Source organism: Cetorhinus maximus, chromosome 27, assembly GCF_964194155.1.
Source record: "Cetorhinus maximus chromosome 27, sCetMax3.hap1.1, whole genome shotgun sequence".
NCBI classification, from domain to species: domain Eukaryota; kingdom Metazoa; phylum Chordata; class Chondrichthyes; order Lamniformes; family Cetorhinidae; genus Cetorhinus; species Cetorhinus maximus.
Window position 1 is genome coordinate 14989927 of NC_135905.1, and position 14580 is coordinate 15004506.

At 41.6% G+C, this 14580-nt stretch overlaps 1 protein-coding gene across 2 annotated transcripts; it reads left to right on the plus strand.

Annotated features, from left to right (window-relative positions):
* The first annotated feature begins 1832 nt into the window (after positions 1-1832).
* Positions 1833-11816, plus strand: LOC144668595 (neurofilament medium polypeptide-like). 2 transcript variants are annotated; one of them, XM_078530771.1, is made up of 4 exons: positions 1833-2844; positions 2933-3057; positions 10096-11137; positions 11213-11816. In XM_078530771.1, exons 1-4 carry the CDS (start codon positions 1897-1899, stop codon positions 11459-11461), a joined length of 2364 nt encoding a protein of 787 aa, XP_078386897.1. In that variant the 5' UTR covers positions 1833-1896; the 3' UTR covers positions 11462-11816. The 2 variants fall into 2 exon arrangements, with proteins under 2 accessions (XP_078386897.1, XP_078386896.1); XM_078530770.1 differs by having other exon boundaries at positions 10096-11816.
* Positions 11817-14580: the final 2764 nt, after the last annotated feature.

Sequence of the window (14580 nt, forward strand, 5' to 3'; positions counted from 1 at the left end):
TTGAAGGCAGGAGAAAGAGAGCTGCATATGACTCAGCAAGGCAGATATCTCCTCAATGCAGTAAGGGAAGATTGAGTTGTTCTGTGGAGAAAGCTCTTAAAAGGGTGACGCTCCGTCTGCTTTCCCGATTGTTTATCTCACTCTACCTGGTTTAATGAAATGAATAGTTAATAATTAAACACCTCGTATATTGATGTCCAAAACACCGCCCAAAATTAAACAAGAAGCTCTCCACAATTTCTTTTTTCCGTTATTTTCTTGGCATTATTTCTGTGCGTGTTTTAATTGATGTTTATCTCCTTATCATCTAACTGAAATAATTACTACCTCATGTAAAAGTACATAAGAGGGTTGGGTGAAGTAGGTGGGTGAAAGCCTGCGCACAGCAGGAAGACCAGCATGGGTCAGTTGGGCTGAATGACCTGTTTCTGTGCTGCAGATTTTACCTACAATCTGTAGACATCCTATAGCTGCTCAGAAGCTGCCCTTTCAAACGCTATCTCAGGAAGCTTTCTTAATCAGTGCGGTTTTGCCTTTGACCAGGTGTTAGATGATCTCCTGTGGCGTTGCTCGTCGGTAGTCTGGGTAGCATGATTGTGGCATTCAACTGCTAAGCTGGCCTATCCCTTTAAGAACGCTACTCCAGTAATGCCCGTGAAGAAATGGTCTAAATGGACCCTGAGGCCAGTCAGAGTTTAATTGCTGCTCGGTGAAGAAGTTTGAAGATTGCCAGAAGCTTGAAAATTTTCAACTCTGGGTCAGGCAAAATTCAGGAGGCCTTAGCCCCATCTTTAAAATTTTTTTTGACTTTGGAGTGTGGAATTTGATCGTCTCAATCATTGTTTCTTTTTCTATAAATAGACCTTTGCCCATCATTGAATTAATTTTGTAGAAAACAGTAAAGGGATAGACCCTGTTTCCATGACATCAATAAATGTTATCTCTGGCCAGCCCCAAAACCCAGAATGATTCCACACTCCAGTTTTCTAATTCCTGCTTTTGGAAGGAGCTGCAGGGAGTTTCCCTGCTCAATATCACTCACCTCAGGACCTGAGAGAAGTGGGACTCAAACAATCTGCCCATTCTCTGTATCATCTTGGCTCCCAATGACTTTATACATCACTGACACTCATGGATATGTTCTGTTCTAGCATCCTCCTCCTTCAGGTACCATGCCCTGAGGGCATTGGCAACCATGGGCTTCCTTTTGATTTGTCCATGATTGCAGTGGTTTGCCATTGCCTTCTGCAGTCTGGCTGACCAAGAAACTCTCCCATTCTTACCACCTGCCATCAGGCATATTGGAAGGATTTATAGGCTGACAACCCAACCCATCTGTTTGACCACATTATGGATGCACCTTCTATGGTCACCAAGTCCCAGAGTTCAACTTGAACCCGGAGTTTCTAGCCCACTGCAGCACAAGGCTTCCTTCGCTCTGGCATCACATTTACAGTGTGATTCACCAACAGGTCAGCTTCAGTGAGTAAACATATTGAGGAGTGGTGATGGAGAAACTCTAGTTTAAATAAACCCTTTTAATAAGAAGTTACAACCTGAACTCTTTTCCAAATGAAGGATATCATTCGATTCTTTCAGCTGGTATTACACTAGAGAGAAACAATTTTTACAGACTGCCCATATAAAATGTGCATTGCCGTTTTAAATGCAAAACAGAAAAGGAATGCAAGCATCACAAATTTTCCCTTAAGTCGTAAAAGAATCAAATCAGCAGCGTCAGCAGCAGGTTTCTCAATAAAAGGTTCAGTGAAAGAAGATGCTCCGCATTGTTGCAGACAGCCCTGCGGCAGCAAGATGAGTTACAGCTGGGATATTCTTGATGCCTTTCCAACAAGAAAGCTGCACTCTGAATCCTTCAGGAATCTGCCCCAGGACATGGGCTCCCGCAGCCAGAGCTGGACCAGAGGAAATCCTTCATCCCTCAAGCACAGTAACCTGTCTGTGAGTCGGGGGTACAGCTCACAAGCTCCCAGATCATCAGAAAGCATGCAGTTCTATCAGTCTGGTGCCTTCAACGGAGAGCACAAAGTGGTGGGGGTGAACGAGAAAGAGTTGATGCAGGGTCTCAATGACCGCTTTGCTGGCTTCATTGACAAGGTCAGGCAGCTGGAGCAGCAGAACAAGGGGCTGGAGGCTGAAATCACGGACCTGAGGGAAAGGCAAACTTCCCAGTCAGGCCTTGCGAATATCTATGAGCCAGAAATGGCAGAGCTACGAAACCTCATCCAAGAAACTGAAAGGCAGAAGATGCAAGTTTACTTGGACCGCGATCACCTGGAGGAAGATCTCCAACGTTTGAAGAGAAAATATGAGGAAGAAAGACAAACTGGACATGACACTGAAGCAAGTATCCAGGCCTGTAAGAAAGACAGAGAGAATACAAATTTGATTAAATTAGACCTGGAAAGGAAAGCACAATCTCTCATTGATGAAGTCGTCTTCCTGAAGAATAATCATGAGGAAGAGGTGGCTGATCTATTCTCTCAGATCCAGGCTTCACAGGTTGGCGTCGAAATGAAAGATTTCCTGAAGCCTGATCTGACGGGAGCCCTGAGAGAGATTCGAGCTCAGATGGAGGGATACACCAATGTTAACATGCAGCAAGCAGAGGAATGGTTCACATCTAGAGTGGCCAAACTCAACAATGCAGCAGTAACAAACAGAGAAGCTCTACAGAGCACAAGGCAAGAGATCAGTGAGCACAATCGGCAACTACAGTGCAAGAGTCTCGAGCTGGAGACAGTAAGAGGAAGGAAGGAGTCTTTGGAGAAACAGCTGAATGAGATTGAAAACAGAAACCATTCAGAATTAATTCAATACCAGGTAAGAATTCCTATACTGTAATATGAAACTGTTTGATTCAATTCCATTTGCTCCATTAAGAAAAAACAATTTGCTGTTTGTTTTACAGGATGCCATTCAGCAATTGGAGGCTGAGCTGAAAAATACAAAACACGAAATGACACTTCACCTGAGGGAGTATCATGATCTGCTGAATGTCAAAATGGCTCTAGATGTGGAGATTGCCTCCTACAGGTAGGGTCAGTTTACTGTTTAACTTCAGACTGCAGAATGGCTGAATATTTGCAATGTAATAAATTATCAATAAGTTGAAATGAATGCAAGGGAACTGTGATATATGCAAACAGAGCCTGACAGCTTCAGCAAAGGGATTAAATGTTGTGCTGCAGTAAGTTGTTGTTTAACGTAGTTATGGAATGCTCCTGAATAGGATTGTGAGAAGAGAGTTACTAAAGCTTTGATTATAATCACATCCCATGCAGCAGAACAAATTCCTAGAATCACAGAAATCACAGAATCATAGAAATTTACAACATGGAGGCCATTCAGTCCATCATATCCACACCAGCTGATAGGTAGCCATCCAGCCTAATCCCACTTTCCAGTTCTTAGTCCATAGCCTTGTAGGTCACAGCACCTCATGTGCATATCCAAATACTTTTTCAGTGTGATGAGGGTTTCTGCCACTACCACCCTTTCAGGCAGCAAGTTTCAGGCCCCCACCACCTTTTGGGTGATAACATTTCCCCTCAAACCTCCTCTAAACCTCCTCCTGCCTACCCTAAATCCATACGCCCTGGTTATGGACCTCTATATCGAGGGAAATAGGAACTCCCTATCCACTTCATCTAGACCCCTCAAAATTTTATACACTTCAATTAAATCTCCCCTTAACCTTCTCTGTTCCAAAGGAGACAACCCCAGCCTATCCTAACTTCCTTCATAACTCAAATTCTCCAGTCCAGGCAACATCCATGCCATTAACTGCAATTATTCAATAAATGATGGAGAAAGTTGTTCATTTGAGTTGATTTAGTACCAAAAATAAACATGTTGAGTGAAAATAATTTTGCATCATCATAATCTTTTCGGTCATGACCATGTCATGCACTGACTCCATAGGCTGAAACATGCCAAATAATTTAATGGAGTTCTTTTATTTGTAACTGTGCCAATTCCAAGTTAAAAAACATTAGCCCCAAATTCCTTGACTGATAATGATGGTCTCCAGCACTGACCCCCACTGGAGTTTGTGAGGTCAAACAGAAGCCACTTTGTTTTGGGCCAGTGGACACATGTGCTTGCCTGTCCATTATTGCCAGAAATTTCAACACCTCACCTGGAGTCACTCAACCCCCACCCCCAATCACCCCGATAACACCCATCACGACCTCCTCGGTCTCTTGGTAAGAGGGAAGATCTACCAAAAAATAATTGTCCTTGTGGAGACACTGAACTTCATTATTATATGGGGACCTGAATGAACCAAGAAGGACTAGGCACTCTTACACTAAGGACTCACTACCCCTGGTCACCCGTACAGAATGAATGAAGGCTCTCCCATTAGAAAGCAATTGGGAAATTAACAGAAACAGCAAAGACCTGGATCCCCCAGGTCTTCACCAGTCTCCCACCAAATTTTTGCTTTCATTCATTCACGAGACGGTCACCATCACTGGCAAGACCGGCACTTTTGTCCATCCCTAATTGCCCTTGAGAAGGTGATGGTGCACTGCCAACTTGAACCACTGCAGTCCCTGTGGTGTGAGTACACTCACAGTGCTGTCAGGTAGGGAGTTCCAGGATTTTGACCCAGAGATGATATTTCTCTGTTCGGAATGGTGTGCGAGGGAAACCTACAGGTGGTGGTGTTCTAAAGCATCTTCTGACCCTGTCCTTCTAGGTGGTAGAGGTCACGGGTTTGGAAGCTGCTGTCAAAGGAGCCTTGGCGAGTTGCTGAAGTGCATTTTGTAGATGGCACACACTCCAGGCACTGTGCGCCAGTGATGGAGGGAGTGAATGTTACAGCAGTAACAATCTCCTCCCCAACTACAACACCACCCCCATGGAATTCTGGGGACAATAATTCTATTTTCTCCCAAAGTGAGGCAAAGAAAAAGTGCAAGAAAGGGTTAAAATTGCAGTATTCCCAATCACCATCTTATTTTGCATTTTATGGAGCACACATATAATCCTGACAGGGAATCAATAAATTAACTCTCTGCCAAATGATATTGGAATCATGGCAAGAATGATCTCTCTTGGAATGCTGCAGTAGAACTGCAGCAGAGTGGGAAGGTCAGCAGTACAGAAGAGTTTAGTTTTAGATCAGTTCAATTTAGTTCAGCTCCATTTAATTTAGTTTAGTGAGCCTATAAATACAGAAATATATGGCTCTGTCACATTTATGTACATCATCCTATAAACAGAATCTCAGAATTGTTACAGCACATATACTTCACACTAAATTAGAAATGTGCAGATAATTATTGCTTTTTGCTAACCTTATGCAATTCATATGATGAATTTGGAAAGCCAAAATCACAACTGGTATGTACTTAAACTGAGTCATGACTATTGGTTCAAAGAGGAAGAGTTTTCAAATAAAATGAACAGTGAGAATTAATCTGATCTAGTCCCATTGATTTTGCAAGTACAGAGTGTAGATGGGTGCAAGGATTAGCACTGAATTATTTAAATTAAAATATATCTCCGCAATCTGTCCAATTTGCTTCCGATTGCCTGGAACATTCTGATGCAGTTCTCCTTCAAGCCAGAAAAATAATGCTAGCCCTATTCAGACTATTGTGTTCCTTCATTTCTTGGTGACAAAGTGATTCTATATCATATCGATTAAGCATCATTGAAAATCCAGCATTGTTTGGGTTTTTTTTAGGATATTTTTTGGAGCAAAAAAAAATGCACACACATTTATATTCAGGTATTAATGCAGAAGCAAAATACTGCAGATGCTGGAGATCTGACATAAAAATAGAAAGTGCTGGAAAAACACAGCAGGCAGAAATTCCCCCCCTTTTGGGGGGGGAAGTTCAGGAGTGGGCGCGTGGAGGCACGCCTCTGATCGGCGCCCCCGATTGGAGGTGCGCCGCCATTTTGCCTTGGCAGGCCAATTAAGCCCAGAGTGACGTCCACCAGGAAGTACTATGCGCTCCCTGTGCGGGTGGGCGTGGATTCCCTGAGCCGAGAGTGTGCTCTTTTGCGCATGCGCATGACAAAGCGCACTCATCTCCCTGAGGCTAAGTGCTGCCTCAGGGAGATCGGCTCCACATTTAAAATGCTAAAAACAGAAAAGTAAAATTTCCCTGACATGTCCCCTCATGTGATACTGTCACACGAGTTGGGACATGTCCATCACTTGTAGTTAAACTTTTATTAAATTTTTAAAAACCTACATGAAACCTCATCTCGCCCGTGGATGAGGTTTTGTGCTTTCTCTGAAGCCCTCCAGGGTCCCTGGCCTGCATGCCAACCTTAAGGTTGGACGGGCAGCCCTGTCAATTATCTAAATAGGCCGTTGACAGGTCGGCGGGTGCACAGCTGATTCGGCTGAGCCCCTGCCGACCTGAAAATTGAAATGACGCGAGGTGATGACGGGAGTTCCGCCCAATGTCATCCTGCGTCATTTTATGTGTCGGCGAGCAGGCCCCATCCCCGGTTGCCGCCAAGGAAATCCTGGCCAGCAAGTCTGGCAGCATCTGTAGAGAGAGAAATAGAGTTAGCATTTCTAGTCCAATTTGACTCTTCCTCAGAAAAAGAAGTGGAAGAACAGTTCTTCCGATGAAGAGTCATATTGGACTTGAAACGTTAACTCTGTTTCTCTCTCCACAGATGCTGCTGAGTTTCTCCAGCACTTTCTGTTTTTCTATTCAGATGTTGCTGTTAGTTGAATTGCAAGCACAGCAAACAGCAATGAATTCTACACCACTCTTTGCTAGGCTTGATCCCTGGCTTGTGTTGAATCCAATGATCAGAGTTGGGCAATAATGGGGCAACCACAGTTGGCCTCAGTACCTGTAGGCTGAGGTAGGGGGAAAAGAAACAAACATGGTAGGGTTCCTGCTGCCAACATGGATAGACTGAATGTTCTCCTTAGAGCAGAGGCTGCTAAGAGTAGAATTGTTAGAGACATTAAAATCATCAAGGGTTTATCTAGAGTAAATAAATAGAAACTATTTCCAATGGTGATAATCAGAGAGCACAGATTCAAGATGATTAGCAAAAGAACCAGATGTGACATGAGGAAAAGCCTTTTTATGTAACGAGTAGTTGGGATTTGGAATATACCAATGCAGATTCAATGTTAAGCTTCCAAAGGAATTGGATAAATACTTGAAGGAAGGAAAATGGAAGGATATGAGAAAGAGCATGGGGGAGGGGAACTATCTGGATCGCTCTTCGAAAGAGCCAGAGCAGATACAATGAGCTGAATGACTTCTGTATGTGCTGTTCTATTCTAGGATTTATAATCACGACCCAGTAGCTCCTGTTGTAAAGTACACCAGGGGACTGTAATATATGCTGCCTTCAATATTCTAGATTTTACAGCTTTTGTGCTTTAGATGCCTCTTACAGGTGATTCTCAACTCCCTATCGCTTTGGCAGCATCTTCACCAGCCTCATTAACAAGGCAGCATCTTCACCAGCCTCATTAACGAGGGAAAGTTGCTGCAATGCAGCTAGGGTGTTGAAATCCTTGCTAAGGATTATATTATAAAAGAATTAACCTGTGACTCCACAGAATTCTTTTCTTGTGTTCAATAAACAGTCAGGTATTACTGCTTTAGACTTAATTTTATGATTAAATTATCAAATATATATAGTGAACAAAGATCATCCAGTGAACATATAACAGCAATATGACATGTCTATATTTATAGTAGAAGTTATACTATCTAGCTCCTTAAAAGGAAAATAAGGTTCAATCCTTACCCTATCAAACTGTCCTTCTAGATCCACACTTTAACTACACCTTGATTCATTTAGTCTTATAGTTTTCAGCATTTCAGGAGTGACTCGAGGGTTCTAAGTGGATTCTCTCTGCATTTCTGCACAGCTCAGTCTAGCAGAAGTATTTCCCCATCTACTATGGATTGAATCATTGACACACCGCATTCAAACATGACTGAGCATATCTCACAGTATGTGCGTTTGAATGCTGGTTGGGCCTCTCACCTCCAGCCTAAGATTTGAAAACCAGTTTGATCAGTCCTTACAATATTTGCATTCATTTAGAAGTGAGACTTTATTTTAACTGAAGCTGGCTGAAACTCCTTTGATGTGTTGTGGCTGTATTTAAAGGGACAGCCACCCACCCAACACCGGCCAAAAATACTTGGTCACAATTGACATCAGGATCAGGTCCAGCTCTGAACACCGGAGCAGATTTTCTTCTTACTGCTCCTTGTGTGAAAAGATAACCTGGCTGCAGCACATGGAGGAAATTCTCACAGGGAACATTACACACTTGAATGGAACCTGACAGATTTTTTGTCCATTAATCTAAAGCAAGGACAGGGTGAAATAAAACAATATGCACCTTCTACGCTAACCAGAGCCAAAGTTCCCAATCCAGGATCTCAATCTAACCTACTTAAAACAACAGGTTCACAAGCCAAATGATCATGATTAGAAAATCGATTGGTAAACACAGGATAAAGACTACTAATTTGTATTGACAGCTTTCCCTGGTTGATCCAACTTTACAATGTAACAATGCTACAAGAGTCACTTGTGTGTGAAACATTCTTGTTCTGAAATGGGGCCTGTTTTGTTTGTCATCTTTATAAACGCAGTATTCATCCAGTAACATTGTTCAAGGGGACCAGTTAATGCATTGAATTAGCACACCATCCTGTCACCTCTGGGAACTGGGCTCATGTTCATTCTAGATTCATGGGATGAAAATGCTTCTTTCTGTTAGCTTCAAACACTCCATGCTGAATGGGTGCAAGTCTGTGGAGCATGAAATCACTTATAATTTGTAATGCCCCTCATACTGTGACCTTAAGAATGGCTAGTTTGAGAGCCACAGAAACAAACACTCTTCCGAAGGAAGAATAAAGGAAGGCAAAATGAATCACTGTGTAGTTGAAGTGTAAATTGAAAAGAATAGCAATTTAGGATAGGGATTGCAACTTCATTATTCCATGTGTCTGGCCAGACCTAAACTGCTGTTGCTTGATGCCAACATGAGGTGACAAAATTGGAAAAATTGGCCCATTCCACAGCAGTTACCTCCTTTATCCCAATGAATACAAAAACCATTCATCGTAATTAAAAATGAAGTGTTTAATCAGAATATACAAGCTTCTTTTCAATAAGGTATATTTGGAGTAAGTTCTTCCAGTTTCAGACTCAATGGGCAGAATCTTACTGGCATTGGTTTTGAACACGGGTTGGGACCTTATCTTGTCTGATGCCCACCCACCTGCACAATCTTCCTGGAGGCAACCAATTAAAACACTGCCTCAAGGTAGAGGCACTGAAGGCTTCTGAAAGAGTGTGGCCACAGTGGCCAGACAATGGATGTCGAAGGGGATTCCCTTCACAGGTTGGGCTGCAGGCACAGCTGTGGCCCTCTGCCATCCTCAGCTCGGGAGCTGGGGGGTGCAGGGAAAGTAAAGGATGTCTCGCTGGCCCCTAGGTCTGCTGCAGGGAGGTTGCTTCCAGCCATCTGCTGGGCTTCAGCCTTAGCGGGGGAGGATTCTGGCAGTGTCACCAATCTGCCCCCAAGGAGCCATTTAATTGCTACTAATTGGCTGCCCACTGCTGCCAGGTGGTTAGCCGGTGCCAATATAACTCCACTGCCAGCAGGGTCGCTTGGCAGTGAGATTGTGATGGGGAGCTGACCCAACATCCTCCTTTCGAAATTTACCCCCAAACCATCGGCCTCTAAAGTCACCCCTGTGTGGCCGATAAGACCCCACTAGTGAGTTTACCCGATCGTATTTAAGTTAGATCCCAAGAAAGGGGGACCTACAGTCCAACTATGGGATGGCTATGAACCCATATCCCAAAAGTGAAAGCAGATTAACATGCTGTGATATCAGTACCAAATAGAAAATACTGAATCATAATCCAGTTTATTAAATAAAGTAACTCATTCATTCCACCATAATTTAATATTTTTAACTTTAATTATGAACTTAATTCATGATTAAAGACCTTATAATTTTAAACGTCCCTTGCTTCATTAACATATGAATAATATATATTATCAACGCACTAATGGTATTTACTTTCTATTTGAAGGAAACTCCTTGAAGGTGAAGAAACAAGATTTGGTGGCTTCACTCCACTACCATATATATACAAACCACAGCCATTAATAAGTGCAACCTCTGTGACAACTAAGACAAAAGCTACCCCTACAAAGGTTATGCCTCAATATAGGTTTGTAGAAGAAATTATCAGCGCAACAACAAAGGAAGTTGAAATGACAGAGCTAGAAGCTGCTGAAAAGGAAGAAGGAGCTGTGGAGAAAGAATCTGCTGAATCACAAGAAGAAGCTGAAGAGGTGAAGGAGGAAGCGGAGGAAGCTGCTGAATCACAGGAGGCTGAAGAGGAGAAGGCTGAAGAGGAGAAGAAGGAAGAGAAGGAAGCTGCTGAATCACAGGAGGCTGAAGAGGAGAAGGCTGAAGAGGAGAAGGCTGAAAAGGAGAAGGATGAAGTGGAGAAGGATGATAAGAAGGAAGCTGCACAGGCTGAAGAGGAGAAGGAGGAAGAGGAGAAGACTGAGGATGAGAAGGCTGAAGAGAAAGATGAAGTGGAGATGGATAAAGAAAAGGAAGCTGCTGAATCACAAGTGGTTGAAGAGAAAAAGGCTGAAGAGGAGAAGGTTGAAGAGAAGGAGGTTCCTAAATCAGAAGAGACTGAAGAGGAAAAGGATGATAAGGAGGTGGAAGAGCAAAAGCCTAAAGAGGAAAAGGCTGGAGAGAAGAAGGCTATCCAACCAAAAGAGGCTGAAGAGAAAAAGGCTGTACAGAAGAAGGATGAAGAGGAAAAGGATGAAGATAAGGAGGTTCCTAAATCAGAGGAGGAAAAGGTAGAAGAGAAAGAGGTTTCTAAGCCAGAGGAGGAAAAGGAAGAAGAGAAAGAGGTTCCTAAATCAGAGGAGGAAAAGGAAGAAGAGAAAGAGGTTCCTAAATCAGAGGAAGAAAAGGAAGAAGAAAAGGATGTGCCTAAATCAGAGGATGAAAAGGATGAAGAGAAGGAGGTTCCTAAATCAGATGAGGAAAAGGAAGAAGAGAAAGAGGTTCCTAAATCAGAGGAGGAAAAGGAAGAAGAGAAGGAGGTGCCTAAATCAGAGGATGAAAAGGATGAAGGGAAGGAGGTTTCTAAACCAGAGGAAGAAAAAGAAGAAGAAAAGGTTTCTAAGTCAGAAGAGGCTGAAGAGAAGGAAGCAGCTAAATCAAGAGGGACGGTAGAGGAAAAGACTGCTGATCCAAAAGTAGAGGATAAGGAACAAGGTGTGGCCAAATTAAAAGAAAAGGGTGAAGAGCTAAAAGCCACTGGAGTAAAAGAAAAGACTGAAAAAGAAACTGCTACAAAAACAGAAACATCAACTGTGAGAGATGGGTCTGACTCAACTGGAACTACAGAAAAGGAACCAAAATAAACAAAAAGCTAAGAAGATAAACATCAGCCAGCTTCTGCTGTGAAGGTCAAAGGGTAAAGATAAAGAGCAAGCATTAAACAAAAGAAAGGCTAACTGCAACTATTGCCAAATGTCTAATAAAAATAAAAATTGAATGGTACAATGAGAAATGCATGTTAATGGACACAAGGTCTGTTACTTCAGCAATTTGAGAGATTATACGATTAAAGTATCTGTTTACAAAATAGAAAATGAGATATTCTCAGGGCAATAATTTAAATTAATTGCTGCATGTATAACTGCACTATTAAATACTGCAGGCATAAATGTGTGAACTGAAATTTCCTGAGGTTCAATGTATATATATGCTAATAAAAGAAACTTCAATCCAATATTTTTACTCATTGATTAGATGGGACATTAATATGTTTTGAAAACAAATATATCATTTGTCAAAGAGCAGCCAAGACTTTAATTAGTGTCCTTAGTTTAGCAAAAGATTACAAGTAGCTTCAGAGAAAGGTAAAGAAAATAGATGTCAAGGAAAAGGAGAATTTTGGACAGGTGACCAAAAGCTTGATTGGAGATCGATTTAATAGAAGGTCTTAAAAAGAGAAAAAAGGCAAGAATTTTAAGGGAGATATTCCAGAGAGTAGTGGCTGAGGGCAAAACTGCAATTGTGGGGCAAATAGGGGGGAAGCATAAACCCCCTTTACATATGTGGAACTCATGAGCAGAGATGTTAGTCTACATGGCAGTTGGTTGAAAATGCAAATTAGATGAACTAGCAGCTCTTGGAAGGTTATTCATGACATTGAAGGGAGTGTAATACAGTGAAAGAGCAGGTTTTGGATGGAGGGCAAATATTGATTCCTTTTGAAACTGTGTGCAATGTTAGTGGAGAAAACGCTGACATTAAGACCCAATTCCATGGAGGGCATGCTTCAGATGGTGGAGAGAAGGAACAGGGTCCTCTTGAGCTGAAGGGACCCGCCTGTTAAAGGAGGTCCAAACTGTACAGGTGGAGATAGTGGAGCAACTCAATGCAATGTTCCATTCCATCATACCAGAAAGCAAATGATATTGAAGTTTGATGGTATCAGAAGTGCTAAGGTGAGTGCACCCACTTTTGTTCACATGTTCACTCTGATTCCAAAGCAGGTGTGGCAATAATATCAATCTCTGTGCTTCACACTCAGTGAAAAAACATGCAGATACCACTTACCTCTCTTGCAGCCCTTTTCCAAACAACAGAAAATAAAGGGAACAACTACTGTAAGAGACACTAACATGGGCATCTATTTAATTTGTTAAATTGATTTTGTCAACAGCAGAAAGATACATTTTGCAATAGTAAATAAAATGCACAATAATCATTCCCACTATATCCTCATTGCTAAAGAAGTACCATTGTTTGTCCATAAACTGATGGAAGCCTGGTCAGGCTGTTTCATCATTGAAAGATGGATTAAAATGGCACAAAATTTTACAATGGACATCTCATAAACATAGGCCTTATATAGCACAAACATATATGCTTGCAAAATATATTCAATGACCAAACTCTGTCACATAAATACATGGAGGGTACATTGGCAGATCAAAACCTGTTGTACAACGCATGTGTCTTATATAATGAAAGCTGGTCTTTTGCTACAACCTTCTACTTGGAGATCATAGCAGAATCCATCCTTAATAGCAAAACAAGCTTTGTAAGTTCTGACAATCCTTTGTAAATATATATGCCTCACAAATATTTTTCAATCAAAATTTCTTTATTATGTAAGGATCAATCCTAATTATCATCGAACATGTGGCTGACGATGGTACTTCACCATTGAGGGAGGTGGGCCATTGAAATGACAATTCATTATTTCCAGTGGGTAATGCAAGTATTGACAACCACCTGTAGAGAAACAATTGATTTAATCAGCAGCTCAATCAGAATCTGAGGATATCAATGTCTAAGTCTGTAACAGACTGGATCTCTGGTCTATACCTGTTGCTATTAGACAACAGCACTGTTCGATTTTAATGTGATTAATGGATGTCATATTTCAAATCATTGAAGAGGAAGTCGAAAAGCATTTCACTCAGATCTGCCTTAATCCTCTCCAGCCTTTCCCTCAGATAATACTAATAGCTGTAATGTTACTGAAATCAGATGCTCGTGATCTTTGCAATTCATTCTGAAATTAATTACCTCTTAATCCCACTATTCCAGCGCTATTTTATCCAATGGTTTTCATTACTTATCCAAAATACAGAAAAAGCTGGAAACCCACAGCTGGTCACACATAATTCTGGAGGGGTCAAACAGTCAATATTTCGGATATACACCTACATCAGAGCACTCCATTGATGCTATCTAACCTTTGGTTTTTCCAACTTGTTCTGTTTCAGATTTTCAACTCATGCAGTATTTTGCTTTTTATTTCTCTTTCAATCATTTTGCAAACAATTTTCAACTTTTTCTCTGGTCTTTTCTTTATCTTTGCTTTTCTATTTTCCTTTCACCAAATCCACTACATTGATGTGATTTAGAAATGAGGTAGTACCTTACCTCCCATAGTCTTTTAAAATATTAAATATACTCTGCTGTGAATTTCAAACAATATGAGACTAACTCCTTGGTGATCACTCATTATTTTGCCACAATCTGATGCTTTATGATACCACGCCACAATTATTCAGTCATTTTTTGCACCAAAATTGGTGTTGCAGTGATGTGAAAATTGAAGCCTAAGTAAACATAGTTTCAGTTATGCAAAAGGCAGAAAACAGTCTCCAATCCATGGTCAAATGAGAATAAATCCTAGGATACACCATCAGCTTAACACTGGAGGGTCTGCATCCCCCACTGTCACTGGGTCAAAATCCTGGAACTCCCTCCCTAACAGCACTGTGGGTGTACCTACACCACATGGACTGCAGTGGTTCAAGAAGACAGCTCACCACCACCTTCTCAAGGGCAACTAGGGATAGGCAATAAATGCTGGCCCAGCTAGTGATGCCCACATCCCGTGAATGAATAAAAAAATACTCCAAAGGTACAGGTGCCTACAGATACCGTATAGCTTTACAGCTGTCGATAACAAGGGTTCAGTAAATTCACTCATTGCCGGTTCAAGTATGGAAGA

Coding starts and splice junctions, on each gene's coding strand:
- LOC144668595 (XM_078530770.1), top strand. CDS start 1,897: ATGGGCTCCCGCAGCCAGAGCTGGACCAGAGGAAATCCTTCATCCCTC. Junction 2,845..2,932: donor CAGAATTAATTCAATACCAG/GTAAGAATTCCT, acceptor TTTGTTTTACAG/GATGCCATTCAGCAATTGGA. Junction 3,058..10,095: donor GTGGAGATTGCCTCCTACAG/GTAGGGTCAGTT, acceptor TTCTATTTGAAG/GAAACTCCTTGAAGGTGAAG.